Source organism: Periplaneta americana, chromosome 11 (genome assembly GCF_040183065.1).
Source record: "Periplaneta americana isolate PAMFEO1 chromosome 11, P.americana_PAMFEO1_priV1, whole genome shotgun sequence".
In the NCBI taxonomy this organism is placed as follows: domain Eukaryota; kingdom Metazoa; phylum Arthropoda; class Insecta; order Blattodea; family Blattidae; genus Periplaneta; species Periplaneta americana.
In genome coordinates, this window is record NC_091127.1 from 54,125,071 (window position 1) to 54,144,545 (window position 19,475).

At 36.2% G+C, this 19,475-nt stretch overlaps 1 protein-coding gene across 1 annotated transcript in view; it reads left to right on the top strand.

The window, feature by feature from the left end:
* LOC138709007 (cadherin-related tumor suppressor-like) overlaps positions 1-19,475 on the top strand; it is a 553,993-nt gene that overhangs the window by 46,733 nt on the left and 487,785 nt on the right. The window contains exon 3 of the mRNA XM_069839450.1: positions 17,073-17,274. Coding sequence (XP_069695551.1) covers positions 17,073-17,274 — 202 coding nt within the window. The remainder of the gene's footprint in view (positions 1-17,072; positions 17,275-19,475) is intronic.

The following is a 19,475-nucleotide window of genomic DNA, read 5'->3' on the forward strand; positions in this document are numbered from 1 at the left end:
CTCTTAGCTCTTTGGTGCCTCAGGGAGTACAATGTGCTACTCAAAACTCTAAAAGAGAATGTAGACAATTAATGCGCATGTGCGAAGCTGAAATCACTGCCCTGATTGGCTATTTTTACGCGGGGAAGTGCTGTAGTCAGCTTCAGCACAACACAGCTTGGAGATTGCAAAAGTAAAGCGTAACGAGAGAATGCTTGTTTGTGGAAGAACTCGGAACTATTTACAATGTAGGCCTATTTGGTAATTCAAGTGTCCGACTGCTGCTGCCGTCTACCTGGTTTTTGAGGTTCCTCCTGAATCAGTCAGCAAGCGACGAAGAATGGAATCCCAGAAAACTGAAGCCAAGGAAGTATGTGACCGTATAATTCAGAAAACTACTCACCGTTTCCAGTCATTAAGCTATCTACATGCAACAAAATTGTTAAACAGCAAATTTTCTGGCAATTTTTGGATAGCCTAATTTTCCTGAACGCGAACTTGAAGTTGCTGTCAACAGCTATACTGTACTGAACAAAAGAGTGTTAAAGACACAACTTTGAGTTCTATACGGAACACCTGCCTTCCGGAATACAGATGGAGCTGTTCAATTGTTACGATACATAGCCTCCAACAATTCACAGGATCCATTCTGTGAAGTAACACTGTCAATAGAAAAGAGTATGATATCCAAGTTGAAGGGTTTAACACAGGGTAATTGACAGGTCCTACAGTAGGAAGGAACGTCGTATGGATTTCATATTTCGTCACTAGGCGAGTCTCAAATTAAGATAAATGCGTATAAGTGTATACAGTAGGCCAATATAGAAATTGTAGCACACTCATTATTTTGACCACCAGCCGCTACTGGGAATGGCTCTTCAAATCTATACAAGCCTTGCAACTTTACTCCTCCTCCTAAGAAAATCATGCTAAGAATGTTTTATCTCACTTGAAAATCCATCACTTTGACCCCGCGAATCTCGAATACATTAGCAAGCAAGATAACCACTACACAACCGAAGACGAAGTCAATATGATGTACTCACAATGCAATTAAAAAAAAATAAAATAAAATGCATTAAATCCGTGGCACGACAGTCCATGAAGGGCCATAGTCGACCAGTCGACTGAATCCTCAGAGGTTAACGATCATCCCACTAGAATGGGAGGTATCGTGTGGTCAGACGTTATAGCTGGTTTGCGTAATCGGATTTCGCTACATATCGTAGCTCCCAAAATTCATCACGATGCTGTGTGGTCACCAGGCCCCTAGACTGGCCGAAATTTCATGAGAAAATTCCTTCTTCATAAGGACTCGAACCAGCGCGGATTCAGTAACGCGAGTCCTAGACATGAGGTCTTAGACCGCGTCGCAACGGCGCGGGACCAATGAAATTAAGCTTAGTTGAATAATTATGAAAAAAACTGGAAATATTGTACCTTCATTTAACTTACAAACATTCCCTGAACTTCGTAAATAGATTCTGACTACATGAAGAAGTTATTCAGGAGTAATTGCTAGAAGTTCTCTGCGAATACTGCCTCTTAATCCAAGTGTATAGAGATTTGTTGCATACACTTTCTTTTCAGAATACTCCCATAAATAAGTTACATGTGATCAGATCGCGTCAACATGTTGGTCGCAAAACACGACTTATCATTTTTCTGAGAAGTGAGTTTCATCTTATACGCTATATCGTTCAGTTACTCTTTACCACACGGAAATTCTGAACTACATTCAGTAAATCTTAACTTTATTAAACCGTTTCCGAATTGCATACCTACTCAGTATTTTGACACTAAGAAACATGCGACAAAGTGTTCAGTGACAAATTCTTGCTGATGAACACTAGGGTGCTATGCATAGGCATTTCGCTAGCCCGCGCTACGAGCGTGCTAAACTAGCCCCGGCTATCGACTGATTACTTGTACAGGAAAGTTTATTTGATACATTGGTGAAAATTGCAACAATAAAACATAAAATTGTTGCTGTGTCTAACGACAGATCTGCCTCTCCATGTTAATTAAAAATTAAATTTGGCCAATTATGTTTAAAAAAATATATAAAAATGAAGTGTGCAGACAGTTTTTTGTTCCTCCTGTAAAGTTTGTTTTTCTTGAGATACGAAGTTTTCATTCTTAGCCGACGCAGGCCCGCTTTCTTCAACCTTTGTTAAATTATAACAATATGTTATTCCATTTTAACTTTAAACTTAACAATTGAAGCATTTCTTCAACTACTGTTAGTATTAACAGACTGTTAAAACCCATGTTAAGTTAACTGCCCAATTTCATGCAATTAAATCATTTAACTCTCTGTTAGCATAGACGTATTCAATATGGCTGGTGTGTTAGATGCTGAACTTTTATATCTGGATTATTTAGAAAATGATATCCATGAATACATAAACAGAGCGGATAATTTCAGTGATTTGACAGAACAAGACTTCATACAAAGGTATAGGCTATTTTCTGCCAAGCCTCACATTGCGCTTTCAGTATAGATTCGTTTGTTTGTTTTTTTTTTCTCAATAATTGGTTTATACTGCGAAATTATTTAGGCTTCTCTCGAACGGAGAGTTAGTCCCACAATTTCTTTTTGTTCCAGTGTTTTCCATTTCACAACACCAATACGCCGCTTCACGACACTATGATACACTCGACGGAAAGAAGCATAAATCAAATCCGAGAGAATAGAAAGACTTCTTTTCTCTTTGAATCAAACGAGAATCGCAATTGTCACAGTTCAGAAAACAGAATTGAGCCTACACTTAGTTATAGGTTATGGTTAAACTATAGAATCTCTGATCCTAACAGAGAGTTAACAAACAGTATGTTAAAATGTGAAATATAAAGTTGAAGAAACGCAATATTTTAACAGCAATTTATATTTTTAACTTCCAGTTAATTAACACTATGTTAGGTGCATTTTAACAAAGGTTGAAGAAACCGGGCCGTAATGTTTTTTTTTTTTTAATTCTCTGACGCCAACGACTAATACGAGCCACTTTAAATTTAACGGTCACTCATCGGCAGAGATATAATAAAAGATATGTGAATGGATGTATAGTTGCATGGAGGGATGAATGGTTATTCATTGACTTGAAACATTGTGTGTGTATGTAGCCTATGTATTTATTCACAATACCCGATGGCAGTGGTAACTAATTACACTCAATAATGATAATAATAAACACAATTACTAAAAATATAATTAATAATAAATTAATAATAATTAATATAATAATAATAATAATAATAATAATAATAATAATAAAAGGGAGCATCCTAAATTAAATGAAGCACGATCACTTAAAATAACATTTAAAGTAAATCTAACTTGTATCTTAACCTTAAGTTCGAACTAAAACCCACGGGTATGATATGTTCATACCTGCACAAGTACCTTTCAACATTACACTCATTTCGCTGACAACTCACTGCACTGGAACTACAACACATTTCACTGATTCTATCCTGATTTCACTAACACTTCAAAAATATTTCACTGTTCAAATATTTTGCACTGCCACTATAAACTACGAAGATTCACTGACAGAAACACACTTCACTTACACAACACACTTCACTGACACAACACACTTCTTCACTGATACAACACTTTAATAACAAAATATCAATTACATCCTTTAAATAATTTGTTTGTAATATACTTCGTAGATAATCAAAAACATTAACATGTTCGAAGTAATTATAAAATAAGGAATTAATACTGTCAGTAATCCAAAATTCATGCTTCCAAGAGCTGCTGTTAAAATATTTATTACGAAAATGAATTAAATGTTTGGCGTGCGCTTAGGAAATGATGCATTTGGGCACCCCTGATAATGCAGCCACTGCCGTTATGGACCGACCGAGCGACCTGACTGGACTGGCTACTATCTCTTGTATACAATTGAATTTTCTCTTTTGTCCTGGTGTTGACACAATGGTATACAAGACATTGAAGACAAACCGTCAGCTCCCAACCAGACTGGACAAGAATAAATTTTTCGGAAATGAAAATAAAAAACGATAGAAAAGAAGAACAAATCAAATTCATGAAAGGTGGAAGAAAAGCGGAGGAGGTGAAAGAAGAGGAAGATGATAAAAAGAGAAAACTTTGTAGGCCTGCTGGTGGAGGAAAGAAAAACATATCAATAATGAAAATAAAATGCTGGGAACAAACCTTGTAAGTTGAAGTACGGCAGGACGCAGTTCCGGTAATCAGATACGTGTACAACAGGGTGTAAAACTGGCTGCTTTCCCTAGAAAATTGACATGTCTTTCGTCGTTATATTTTCATAATGTTTGCGAAAAGTTGTACAGGCACATCATTTTATTTTTACTAACATTTTTAATATTAACCTGGCTATACCTTTGGATTAACGGTCGAGAACCGGAAACACAGTTTGCTATCCCTCTTCCACGACTGGAGGTCGATGTTACTGGCGTAAAATACAAACAAATCACTTTAATAGATACAGGAGGGAAGAAAAGTAGTTCATCCATTTACTAAACTAGGAAATATCGCGATTTTGAGTTTGATAATTTTATTAGGTTTTTGCTTAATCAAAATACAATACAGTATTAACAATAAGTGTTTTTACTCACGAACTGAGTTATCCATGCGAACGTATTCATTATGCAGTGCATATTATACTGTCTACAGCATATTAGTGTACAATATAGAGAATGAAGTTAAATTGAATAATAATCATAATATGGATATTTAAACACATTTTTGAAAATGGTGGCCGTTCATTTCGATACAGGCTACAGTTCTTTTGTGCATATTATCGCACTATAGTCTATTGCATCTAATTCCAATTAGAAGTTTCGTCCTTCGTACTAGTAATCCATGTTGAAATAATTCTGTACCTACTCTATAAAAGATTATCTTACGTACTGTAAGTTCAATCTTCACTTCTGTCCGATCCGAACAGATAAAATTACTCAGGCAACATGCTATCTACTGTCCATCCAAGTGGTTATGTCGCAGGATCATATGAAGGGTGGAAATCACATCACAGTTAATTACTTAACGAGGCCCTTTTATTTAAGTTATTTTAAACAGTTGTATAATATTACATAGACGTCCAATTCCTAACAGAAATCAATGTTTTCAGAAAAGAGCTATGACAACCCAGCCACTAGCTTTTACAGAGGGGCGAGCAGAAGCAGGTGGAGGAAGTTGGGATGCGACAGTACCTTTGCGAAAATATGATTCAATATTGAAAGCTCTTTCGTCACTAGAAACGCGAACATATTTCTGGAACTTATTATACTCACAAACGCAGTACTGTTTACTATATGCGGCCTTGGTTCTGTGTGGAGGACAGTTGGAACTTCATTAGTAGAAGGGGTGGGAGTGAAGTACATTAAAAAACTCAGGTACAATAAAAATTAAAGTAAAAATAAAATAATGTCCCTGTACATGAATGTGAAGATTTTTAAGTTATCATATCGTCGTCGTCATCGTCATCATCATTATCGGCTTAACATCAGTGCCTACTCAAAATTTAATACCATGGGAAAAAACATTCTTAATATGCTTGTAACAGACATGGTAAAATCTAGTCTTAATTCGACAGTGTTTTCATTCAATTGATTAAAAAATATAACATGCAAAGACAATATAATTATTACAGTATTAAACACATATTGAAAATCATGTTTAAACCATACATGTTTCAGGACGTGCGGTCCTATCTTCAGTGGTCATCTGTAAGGAGAATAATCTCTTAATATAATGTTCCTAAACAATTACAGTGTTGAAATTGAAGTTTAAAAATGTGTTTAAATTTGAAGGTACAGGTCAAACTGTAAACATTCCAGAATCCATAGAGATTTATAAAGACAAAATTACAAATAAAAATAATTTAAATGATAAAGCTCTAATTGACAATAACATTCTCATTGATCTGTGTATTGCTTTTCAATTTGACCAGCGTAGTCATAACACACGCCGCATTCAGTCACCTACCCATACCGGCATCGCGTCTCAGCGAACATCAGCTGATTAGTCGTAAGTATTCATTCTGTACTATGGCCGTTTTCAATTTTATACACATTATTAAACTTCAGTTTCAACATTGTAATTTTTAGTAACATTATATTAAGAAATTATTCTCCTTATAGATGACCACTGAAGATAGGACCACAAGTCCTGAAACCTGTGTGGTTACACATGATACTCAATGTGTGTTTTAGTACTGTAATAATTATATTGCCTTTGTATGTTGCATTTTTTAATCAAAACCATTCTTTACTACGGTACTACTGATTAAAATAGGTTAAAATATTACTAATGAACTATTAAGTTACTTAAGGTACTCATCTACCTTCAATTGTTAATTTTCCTTTAAAAATATTTTTTTTATTATTTTTATCTGAAAGCTTGAACTTTCTAGTTTTTCAAAAATATATCTGTTTCATCTCTATGATGTTTGGTTAATTAATTAACTGTGCTTTTATTGACCGGAAACACCCTTTCTTTAAACCGGAAGTGCAGTTTTGCAAGTGTCAATCCGTCAAATTCTGTCAATTTTATATATTTTTCATGTAATAACAGTTCAAATTCGGCGGTAGAGTTTGACTGTATTATTTTTCATACAGTCAGGAAGCTGTGTGTTTGGTTACAATTTTTCATACCCTCAGGATGTCTATGATTTTTCTCCATGTTCGGTTTTACAATATTTTACAACACTAATGTTAACACAAAATGCATTGAGAATGGGGATATTTTCATTATTCTGGCACTAAAATGAAGCTGATTAACGTAGCTAAGTGTCAAACTACAAACAGTGCCCTACTTCTTAAGAAAGTTAATTTAAAACTCCAAGATCTTAAATTTTTATTTTTATGTTTGAAATTAAAAATAAACTGACACTTTTCCTTGATAGGATAACATAGGGAGAAAGATTAGGAGTGGGACAATTAAGGAAATTTTGTTTCAACATAAAAGCAGTGGGTCAAGGACTAAAACAAATCTCAGTTTTGGCTTTAAAAAAAATTGTCCCCTTGCTCTCCGAAAAATATTTGAGGGGTTTATTTTGTAAGGAAATCCTTAATTATGTGTCAAGTAATGAGGGGAAAAAGAGCTTTTCAAATTTGGATAAAAACTGCAAACATTTTTATCCCAAGAATAGATAAATATCTTAAATTAAATAAATAACGACTTCACTGTATTAATATTTAAATATCATATCCATCATTCTCTGAATTCTAGTGAGTTTCCGCGCTATCTTTTGGTTCCCTGTTATGATGGGGTGTGTTCATGACTGGTAGGGCCTAATATTGTATCGAAAAGGACGTGTGTTGAGAATGTGCTAGGATTAAATTTCAGAATATACACCCTTTTCAATACAGCACTATCGGTTATTATATTATATTGTTATAATATTTTTGTTTTATTGAGTGCAATTAATTTTTCCTTTATTATTATTATTATTATTATTATTATTATTATTATTATTATTATTATATTATTAGCATCATCTTGTTGGATAAATTGCTAAGTTATATTAACTTTATTTTCTTGGCAACCTATGATTTCAGAGTGACTTCTTACTCGGTAGTGTTTTCTGGAAAACATATTACACTTGTACTGCATTGCACAGAAAATCCTTAAAGAAAAGTAAGCAATATTTTTGCACTCTGTACGTATTAGTACATAAACCTTTGTTGGTATGATGTTAATCGATGAAGCGATATCAGGTGGATTCATACAGTCACAGATGAATAGGCAGAGAAGAAGGACGTTAACATTTCATAATTGTTGACCGTGGCAGTTAATTCTCATGAAAACGGGTTCTGTGTTTTTAATCAAGGACGTTGTATGAAATGTAGAGTTTTAAAAGTAGGAAATAAATTGTTTTCAGTGGTGAGTTAGCAAGAATTTAAAGGAAGCAGTCACGGTTGAAAAGAAAACATCCATACACTTTTCTGAACATAAATTATTTGTATTAACAGCCAACATTCGTCTTGTACAATTTCATCAAAGGAGACGATACTAACGACAATTTTAGTTGTTTTACACACCCTCAGGAATTAGCTGATCAGGATGTTACACACAGTATATTGATCGTTTGTGGTCATGATTCCAGAAAATAGTTATCATCTTGAAAAATTGTAAAACTTTCTTTAAAACTCTAGAAGTGTTAAAACTAAAAAGAAATGATAATATAGCTTATTAACAGACTGTACCGTTTGGACACTGATGTTACTCTTAGAGTGAACACCTAGTGCATGATGAAAGTTGAAGGATCATGGAGAATCGGACTATGCACTCTAAGAGTCTCATTTTCTACAGTCCTACGCGGTGATAAAAGTTATAGAATCATGAAGATTAGTGTCGTGTCACGTATTTGTGTCCTAAGTGTCTTGACTTTTTACAGCCTTGTCTCATAATGAAAAGTGAAAAATCACTGATCGTATCAACCTACTTATGTTATAGAGACTGATTTTTCTTCATCCCCAACTGACGATGAAAGGTAGCAGAATCACGGAAAGTCGAATCATACATTTGTGTCTGACTTGCCTACATGCTTAACCGATGATGAAAGATGGATAACGGAGAGCCGTGTCAAGCATTTTGTGTTTTAAGACCATGTCTTGTCTACAGACCTATCAGATGGTGAAAGCTGAAGTATCACGCAGAGCAAAATCAAGTATTAGTGCTTTAATATTCTGACTTGTGCACAGCCCTATCAGATGGTGAAACGTGAAGGAAGATCACGGAGAGTTGTATCAATTGTTTTAAGATTCTAACTTATCTACAGACCTAGCAGATGGTGAAAGGCGATGTAAGTATCACGAAGAGCCGTATCAAGTATTAATTAGTGTTTTAAGGTGTGACTTGTTTACAGACCTATCAGATGGTGAAAGGTGAAGGAAGTATCACGAAGAGCCGTATCAAGTATTAGTGTTTTAAGGTTGTGACTTGTTTACGAGCCTATCAGATGGTGAAAGGTGAAGTATCACGAAGAGCCGTATCAAGTACTGCTGTTTTAAGAGTCTGACTTACCTACAGGCCTATCAGATGGTGAAAGGTGAATTAAGTGTCACGAAGAGCCGTATCAAGTATAAGTGTTTTAAGGTTGTGACTTGTTTACAGACCTATCAGATAGTAAAATATGAAGGAAGTATCACGGACAGCCGTATCAAGTATTAGTGCTTTAAGGTTGTGACTTGTCTACAGACCTATCAGATGGTGAAAGGTGAAACAAGTGTCACGGAGAGCCGTATCAAGTATTAGTGCTTTAAGGTTTGACTTGTTTACAGATCTATCTGATGGTGAAAGGTGAAATAAGTGCCACGAAGAGCCGTATCAAGTATTAGTTTTTTAAGGTTGTGACTTGTTTACAAACCTATCAGATGGTAAAATATGAAGAATATCACGGAGAGCCGTATCAAGTGTTAGTGCTTTAATGTTGTGACTTGTCTACAGACCTATCAGATGGTGAAAGGTGAAATAAGTGTCACGGAGAGCCGTATCAAGTATTAGTGCTTTAAGGTTGTGACTTGTTTACAGACCTATCAGATGGTGAAAGGTGAAATAAGTGCCACGAAGAGCCGTATCAAGTATTAGTGTTTTGAGGTTGTGACTTGTCTACATACAAGGTGAAGGAAGGAAGTATCACGGAGAGTCGTATCAAGTACTGCTGTTTTAAGAGTCTGACTTACCTACAGGCCTATCAGATGGTGAAAGGTGAAATAAGTGTCACGAAGAGCCGTATCAAGTATAAGTGTTTTAAGGTTGTGACTTGTTTACAGACCTATCAGATAGTAAAATATGAAGGAAGTATCACGGACAGCCGTATCAAGTATTAGTGCTTTAAGGTTGTGACTTGTCTACAGACCTATCAGATGGTGAAAGGTGAAATAAGTGTCACGGAGAGCCGTATCAAGTATTAGTGCTTTAAGGTTTGACTTGTTTACAGACCTATCAGATGGTGAAAGGTGAAATAAGTGCCACGAAGAGCCGTATCAAGTATTAGTTTTTTAAGGTTGTGACTTGTTTACAAACCTATCAGATGGTAAAATATGAAGAATATCACGGAGAGCCGTATCAAGTGTTAGTGCTTTAATGTTGTGACTTGTCTACAGACCTATCAGATGGTGAAAGGTGAAATAAGTGTCACGGAGAGCCGTATCAAGTATTAGTGCTTTCAGGTTGTGACTTGTTTACAGACCTATCAGATGGTGAAAGGTGAAATAAGTGCCACGAAGAGCCGTATCAAGTATTAGTGTTTTAAGGTTGTGACTTGCCTACATACAAGGTGAAGGAAGGAAGTATCACGGAGAGTCGTATCAAGTACTGCTGTTTTATGATTCTGACTTACCTACAGGCCTATCAGATGGTGAAAGTTGAAATATCACGGGGACCCGTGTAAAGCACTTATGTTTTATCTACAGCCTATTAGATAACCACGGATAGCTGTGTCAAACACGTACTTTTACGCTTGTGACTTGTCTACAGGCCTATCCAGGGATGAAATTTGAAGGTTCGCTGAGATTCGAATCCTGTAGACGCCACTTGTGTTCTAAGAGTCTGATTTTTGTGCATGTTTAGAGCTTATTTAGGAAGCTGCTTCTCATGCATTAGGGTTCGTATTTAGATCTAATTTTTATGTTTAACCATTCCTTCAATTTGCCTTCCAGTGAACGACTTTTCAAGCAAGCATTCGACCTGATGATTTTGTACGGTTTCCTTGTAAGCAGTGAAGTGATCATGATAGTTAAACATTTTGTACTTTGACGTTGCTAGGGAATTGTTGAATGTAAAGTGACAAATAATTGGCAAATTGTTAAAGAAATGAAAACAGACTATTGTAGTTTCATGCCATGGGTATCAAAAGTAGAAGCATTTTCTTTGCTATACAATGTTGTTAACTTATCACTCCTTATGATTGATGGGTAACTTTTGTTTTTATAAAACATTGTCTGAGAAGAAGAGGAGTTCGTAATGTAGAGTTCATTAAACTGCGTTTGTTTTTGTTTGAGACTGTACCGTCATTATCACAGTCATTACGATCCCCATAATGTAATGTAATTATCACCACAACACGACTGCGGTGTAGTTACATTCCTTTCTGATTCACAAGTTCATGAAAAACTCGAGACTTCTCACATCTTTTGTTATGAATTCAGTTGTGATAGTAGAACACGTTATGAATATTGAAACCTTCGTTTCTTGTACGTTTTCTTTCCTTACAAAAAGAATAGCACAAGAACAGAGAAATGCTAAGTAAGCAGATTAGAAGTTCAGATGTAGGAGCAATACAGCGGCTGGTTTGTGAAACCTTCTTCGATCTTTCTTTTCTTCTTGTACTTTCTCTTCGTTTAATTTTCCTATTTCTGCTTCTACTTCTTCGCTTTGTACATCTTCTGACGAGGTGTTCATAACCGTAGAATGATTTGATTCAAAACTATAAATTTTAACTTTTTTCGATCGGATACTAGATGGACAGTCGTTAGAAATCTAATACTATGCATGATGGCCGTTTACACATAAGACAGTACAGACCTTTACATGAGTAATTGGCAAACATTTATGCCTAAGGCAGATTCGAAATTATGCCTTACCCGTAAAACTATTACGCAAATGATCTTTTGTTAAAATTATATCATTGTGCACTTTTACAGTATATGTGACGGTCTTTATATCAGACATCTGGAGTCGAAATCGGTAAAATTGTACTACATACATACAGTCGGCATCGGTAGCGTAGTTTGTATAGCGCTGGTCTTCTCTGCTTGAGGTTGCGGGTTCGATCCCAGCCCAGGTCGATGGCATTTAAGTGTGCTTAAATGCGACAGACTCATGTCAGTAGATTTACTGGCATGTAAAAGAACTCCTGCGTGACAAAATTCCGGCACACCGTCGACGCTGATATAACCTCTGCAGTTGCGAGCGTCGTTAAATAAATCATAATTTAATTTAATTTAATTTTTCCATACATACATACATACATACATACATACATACATACATACATACATACATACATACATACATACATACATACATACATACATACATACATACATTTCCTGTGTTAACAATATTACCTACTAAAATGCATATATAACTGTGTTAGATGATAGATTTTAGTAACTTAAAAATAAAAATTTAGTGCATTATGCAACGAGCCTATAATGGTAGTAATTAAGACGCGAATATGTTTGTTTATGAAACGAGCGCAAGCTAGTTTCATAATTTTCATACGATCGTCTCAATTACCATTATAGGCATGTTTCATACGACTTTTTATGCTCGACAATATTTCTAACTTGAAATTATTCATAAGTATTCATGTTATGGTTATGTAAGTGAGGAGCGGAACTGACCTGAATTGTGAGATGTGCGCAGACGCGAAAGTATTGATTTTTCCGAGGCACGAATGTCGTTGACCTTTGTATAATCTAGAGAATAACATGAAGATTAGTCTTGATATAACCTGGAAATTGATTTAGAATTGAAAAACGAGATGACAAATTGAATTTAGTTGAATATTATTTACAATTAACGCTAATTATTATAGTAACAGAACACAACCTTCTGCGACTGTATTGGATTTCCAGCCTCCGTGACTTTTCGCTAATTGTCTTTCGATTGCATATCCGAGAATAATCGATACTTGCGGTTTTATAATGGTACAATGGTGATTTCTCATTGGCTGAACAACTCAATTATAATGAATAGGTGTACTTTAATGAGGTGCATTAAAGCGCTACTACCAGGTGTATAATTACTACATTTCGGCATGGTCGAGCATAAAAGTATTTTATAGCACTTTTAATGTTAGAATTTAGTATGTTATACCACATGAACACTTTCCCAAGTTTCACGTAAATCGTAACATAACTATAAAACACATTAGGGTTCTAGCAGAATCCTGTTACGCCCGGTATAGTTGGTAATGAATGACAATAAAATACATTGGACTAGCGCTTTAAAAAATGGAAGTTGATACAATTTGGCTGTGATAATTGTGGAGGGAAAATGACGGAGCTGAAAACAGTGTTTTAAATATTATCAGTCAAAGATGAGACGGTATAGAACAACAACAAAATGTTAATTACATCAATAGCAGAAATTCACTACAAAATTACAGGACAGTTAAAACGATATGAATGCCTCCAGCTCAGTGTTCAGTATGCGTTAAGTTCTAAAAATCTCTCAGTTTTACGGTCTTCATGGTCCTTCTTCTTACTTGCAACGTTTTGCATGTGCAAATAAAATGTCACATAAGCTGTTGCGTCTGGACCGCCTTAACAATCAGAATTGTAGGCTATGTTTGTAAAAGAATATTGATTGTCTCAGTTTCTTTTCTAAGAAACTGATGTATGGGGACCCAAGTTCGAACCGGGTAGCTCAGTTGGTAGAGCAGCTGGCTACGGACTGGAAGGTCCGGGGTTCGATCCCAGGTGGTGACACTGGAATGCTCTATCTGCAGACTTACTAAAGGCTTTACCAATAACCAAAAATGTATTTAAAAATAGGCTTAAGGACTTTATTAATAGACGGTAATACCAGGGGCGGCCCGTCCTTATGTGCTACAGTGCTACAGCACAATGATAATTTTTGCTCAAATAATGTATTTGCAATACCACCATACTATCTGATCTGCCATTTGACAATTTTCCGTGGTTATGTTCATGACGCGTTATAGAGTGTTTAGTCTTCGCTCTTAGCTCTTTGGTGCCTCAGGGGGTACAATGTGCTACTCAAAACTCTAAATGAGAATGTAGACAATTAATGCGCATGTGCGAAGCTGAAATCACTGCCCTGATTGGCTATTTTTACGCGGGGAAGTGCTGTAGTCAGCTTCAGCACAACACAGCTTGGAGATTGCAAAAGTAAAGCGTAACGAGAGAATGCTTGTTTGTGGAAGAACTCGGAACTATTTACAATGTAGGCCTATTTGGTAATTCAAGTGTCCGACTGCTGCTGCCGTCTACCTGGTTTTTGAGGTTCCTCCTGAATCAGTCAGCAAGCGACGGAGAATGGAATCCCAGAAAACTGAAGCCAAGGAAGCATGTGACCGTATAATTCAGAAAACTACTCACCGTTTCCAGTCTTTAAGCTATCTACATGCAACAAAATTGTTAAACAGCAAATTTTCTGGCAATTTTTGGATAGCCTAATTTTCCTGAACGCGAACTTGAAGTTGCTGTCAACAGCTATACTGTACTGAACAAAAGAGTGTTAAAGACACAACTTTGAGTTCTATACGGAACACCTGCCTTCCGGAATATAGATAGAGCTGTTCAATTGTTACGATACATAGCCTCCAACAATTCACAGGATCCATTCTGTGAAGTAACACTGTCAATAGAAAAGAGTATGATATCCAAGTTGAAGGGTTTAACACCAGGGTAATTGACAGGTTCTGCAGTAGGAAGGAACGTCGTATGGATTTCATATTTCGTCACTAGGCGAGTCTCAAATTAAGATAAATGCGTATAAGTGTATACAGTAGGCCAATATAGAAATTGTAGCACACTCATTATTTTGACCACCAGCCGCTACTGGGTAATACATTATGCAGACTACAGTATTTTGTGGTTTTACAAGTATAGTGAGTAAGCAGAGAAACATTGTGAATCTCCAGTGATTTATATTGGGTGTGCAGTGTGTTGTAGTGAAAGTGCAGCTTATAAGTAAATTCTGAGAGTTATAGTGACAGAAAAATAGATTTATAGTGAACGGGTGTGAGTTATAGTGATTGTCCTAAATTGCTTGTAATGGGGTCTAGACTAGCGATTTGAGCTTAATACAGTAAGTACAATTCTACGGAATAATAAGGATGTAATTGATGTTCTATTATTTGAAATGTATCAGTGAAGAAGTGTGTTGTGTCTGTGAAATGTGTTGTGTCAGTGAAGTGTGTTTGTGTCAGTGAAGTTCTATAGTTTACAGTGGTAGTGCAAATTATTTGAACAGAGAAATGTTTTTGAAATGTTAGTGAAATCAGGATAGTGTCAGTAAAATGTGTCTTAGTTCCAGTGCAGTGAGTGAATTGATAGCGAAATGAGTGTAGTGCTGAAAGGTACTTACGCAAGTATGAGCATATATCATATATACTCGTGGTTTTAAGTTATAACTTAGGGTTAAGATATAAATTAGATTTACTTTAATTAATTATGTTATATTAAGTGATTCATGTAATTTAGGATGCTCCTTGTTAATAATATTATTATATATTACTATTATTATTTTATTAATATTATGGCTGTATTTTATTATTATTGTAATTATTGAGTGTAATTAGTTACCACTGCCACCGGGTATTTACCCATTTGCAGTGTGGATAAACACACACATACATACATAGGCGGGGGGGATCTTTATTCCGTGTACAGATTGCACTCTCCAGTACTTCTAAGGCATACGATCTGCTGTCAAATTGTGATTCTACGTTGCCTATATTTTTCAGCCATTCCCACGAAGTTTGTGGTATTTAGCTAGCTTCGTACTGTTCCATTTCTTTGATCGTCGATGACATTTCCATTACAGTAATATTTTTGCTGTGTGGCTTAAAGAAAACATATCTCTATTTATCACCTATAGATCTGAAAAACAAAACCTAAATCTAGGTAGCGGTGATAAAGTGTTACGTGGCGGGCACTTGTTCTCTTACCTTCAATGGTCGCATTTTCACTTCTCCCACCTGCCCATATATAATACGCTTTCCTCGTCTTCTACTAGGAGGCAGCGTTGCCACGTCTCCGCTGGATGAAAGTCACGCACCCCAATAATTAACCGTTTATTAAATTACGTTATTAGAACGCGCAAGTTGATGATGGGGCCCGGCCAGTGAGGACATAGGATGCCCCCACCTTCCTCTCTACTTGATGTGATGAGACGTACAGCGAGTGACGTATGAGTCAAGTGAATGCCCTCCTGAGTTGAACCTGATATGCGTCATCTGCTGATCAGCAGACTTTTATCCTTGGATCGAATCCTGTCAATGGTTTCATCTCATTGCAGAGAATGGTATTTAAATACATACCGAAAGAAGTAGTAGTAGCGGTAGTAAAAGGTAAAGGTATCCCCGTAACATGCCATGAAGGCACTTGGGGGGCATGGAGGTAGAGCCCCATGCTTTCCATGACCTCGGCACTAGAATGAGGTGGTGTGGTCGGCGGTGGTATTATTATTATTATTATTATTATTATTATTATTATTATTATTATTATTTTACTTGGCAGAGTTAAGGCCTTGATACTTTCTCTTCCACTTAACCACGTCTATAACTAATACAAATAGATGTAATAATACTTACTTACTGGCTTTTAAGGAACCCAGAGGTTCATTGCCGCCCTCACATAAGCCCGCCATCGGTCCCTATCCTGAGCAAGTTTAATCCAGTCTCTACCATCATATTCCACCTCCCTCAAATCCATTTTAATATTACCTTCCCACCTACGTCTCGGCCTCCCCAAAGGTCTTTTTCCCTCTGGCCTCCCATCTAACACTCTGTATGCATTTCTAGATTCGCACATACGTGCTACATGTGCTGCCCATCTCAAACGTCTGGATTTTATGTTCCTAATTATGTCAGGTGAAGAATACATGTTTAAAATAACAATTATAATAATATATTATCCTCTGATTGAGGTTCTGGCTGTTATGCAGGGTAAAGGTTGGTAACTCTGTGATACGAGTAATATTGTGATAGTTCTTTCTGAGAATTTATTACAATTTTACTGAGAGAGAGGAAGGTGGGTTTTTTTTATTCAACGTATTGAGGGAATGTTCGTGGACAAGTTTCTGCACAAAACTGGTCCTTCTCTCGCTCAGTAAAATTGTAAAAAATTCTCAAAAATAACTCTCACAATATTACTCGTATCACATTTTACCAACCTTTACCCTATATCTGTTATCAGACAGTGCTTCTCACTTGACGATATGTGTTAGAGGAGGAACAATATGTTTGTGTCTTTTAATATTTTGTGTGTAAGTTCAAAAGTATTCGAGGTAAACTACACCCTTTCTGTATGCCTTTAATGATATCTGTATATGTGTAGAATGTTAAGATTCTTTACCGATACACGTAATATATGACATGTATTTTCTGCAGGTGCAGCATTACATCTTCGTGGTCCAGGCGCAGGACTCTGGACGGCCCAGTCTCTCCTCAACACTGACCGTTTACTTCAACGTGGTAGACCTCAACGACAACGCGCCACTTTTCGATCCCATGAGCTACAGCAATGAAGTCTTCGAGAACGTTACTGTGGGCACCAGTGTTGTCACCGTGAGCGCTACGGATCTCGATTCAGGTGAGTCAGAATTATGTCTACGCATGGCTTAGGATAATGAAACTGGGAGTTTTCTTGTGAGGTGTATGCAAATATTGAATGAGCGGATTATCTATGAAACGCGAGCTCCGAATAGAGTTAACGGGTCACGAAGCGTATGCTACCGGCCGACCGGCAACAGATTTTGCGGTTAAAGCGCGGCACTAATGTGATTGCCTAACAAAATACTACTCACTTTTATTTAAAAAAAATATATATGTATATGTACCGGAACTCGCCCATGTAATGAACGGAGACGTAGAACTGTCTACCTTCATTTTCCACAAATTTCTGCGAACATCTTTTTTTTTTTCTTTCTCTCTTAAGAAATTGAATTAATTTCTCCACGGATGTTATTCTTTAGTTCGTCCAAAGTGAGTGGATTTTATCATGTACACTTTGTCTTTTAATATTCCACAGAGATAATCGCAAGGAATCGGGGATCGATGGGGTTATATCGTCGTCGTTCAGGCAGAAGTCACTAAGTCCAAAATTGACGAAGTCCATTATTTTGGATATTTTAAGAAATAATGCGTATCTACGTGGCAACAACTTCGCTTATATGCCGATAAAATTAACTAGGAGATGTAATCAGAAGGAAAAAATAGGTTAAATTATGGCAAAACAGATTTTTAAAATTTGATTAAACTTTAAAATCGCTGTAACTCAAAACAACAAGCTTATGACTTTATCGTCGAATACTTTATGAAATGCCTACAAAGAAACATCGTCGCAGGGTCCTGCCGGAAAAACGCGAAACTACTTTCCTTCACACTTAATTGAGCAAAAAAAGTTGCAAAATATTTTGCATATATCTATCACTAAGTTCGTATCACCTCCAATTTTTTGGTCATGAAAGGGTTCCTCATGGAGCAGATTAGGTTCTTGCGGTTGGTTTGTGTATTAACATAACCATATAAGTGGAACGAAGCTCCGTCGGAGAAAATGAGATTATGATCACTTTCTAAATCATGCATTTTCTCAAAATCCTTTCATAAAGTCTAATTCTAGGTATTGGATCACTCACAGTAATTTTATACAGTTTTAATTTAAGTAACTTAGTAGCTCTTGTATAGAAGTGTAAAGGTCTATTCACAATGAAAATTAAACATAACCGTAACATAAACACAGAAGTTTGCGATCAGGTTACCAAATGGGATCATTCACAATGATTCACATAAACGCTGACATTAACATTGTCGTTAGACGATAACATGAAAGTTTGCAAACTCCAAACTTTCATGCTTATGCTTACGTGATTTGCAAACAGTACACAATCGTGGAGCGCTGAAGTATACGACAGAATATGAGGAAATGACGTCGTTGTTATATTTCCATGGTTACCAAGTATCTTTGCGGTTAGTTTATGTTCCCATCGAGAATGACAGCATGAGCAAAGTCTAGTACTGTATATACAGTCACGAGTCCACACCTGTGGAGTAACGGTCAGCGCGTCTGGCCGCGAAACCAGGTGGCCTGGGTTCGGGGCAAGTTACCTGGTTGAGGTTTTTTCCGGGGTTTTCCCTCAACCCAGTATGAGCAAATGCTGGGTAACTTTCGGTGTTGGACCCGGACTCATTTCACCGGCATTATCACCTTCATCTCATTCAGATGCTAAATAACCAAAGATGTTGATAAAGCGTTGTAAAATAACCTACTAAAATAAAAATAAAAAAATATACAGTCACGAAGCTTGAGTTATTGAGGGTACTAGGAACAATAGACTGTACCGGTACTATTTCGCATTGTCTGTAATGGAGCGATAGTAGCGGTCCTAGTAGTTAACAACTATCTATGGATGCATATTTCCTACATATTGAGCTTCGTGACTGTATATACTAGACTGTGGTATGAGCAAGTGTAAATATTGTTGTTCTCGCTCATCCGATTATTATCTTAGAAAGCATGTTGAAATGTTCAGATAGTCAATATAATATGATATAATATAATATAATATTGTTTAATAATTCAGTCTAATTGATATATCACAAATATAAAAAGTCAATGACACTTACCCATGTAAGTGATCATTGTGTACTATTCAAATATATATAGTACACAATGATCACTTACATGGGTGTCATTGACATTTTATATTCGTGATATGTCAATTAGACTGAATTAATAAAACAATATTATATTATATTATATCATCCGATTATACTAATTGTATGACAGATTGA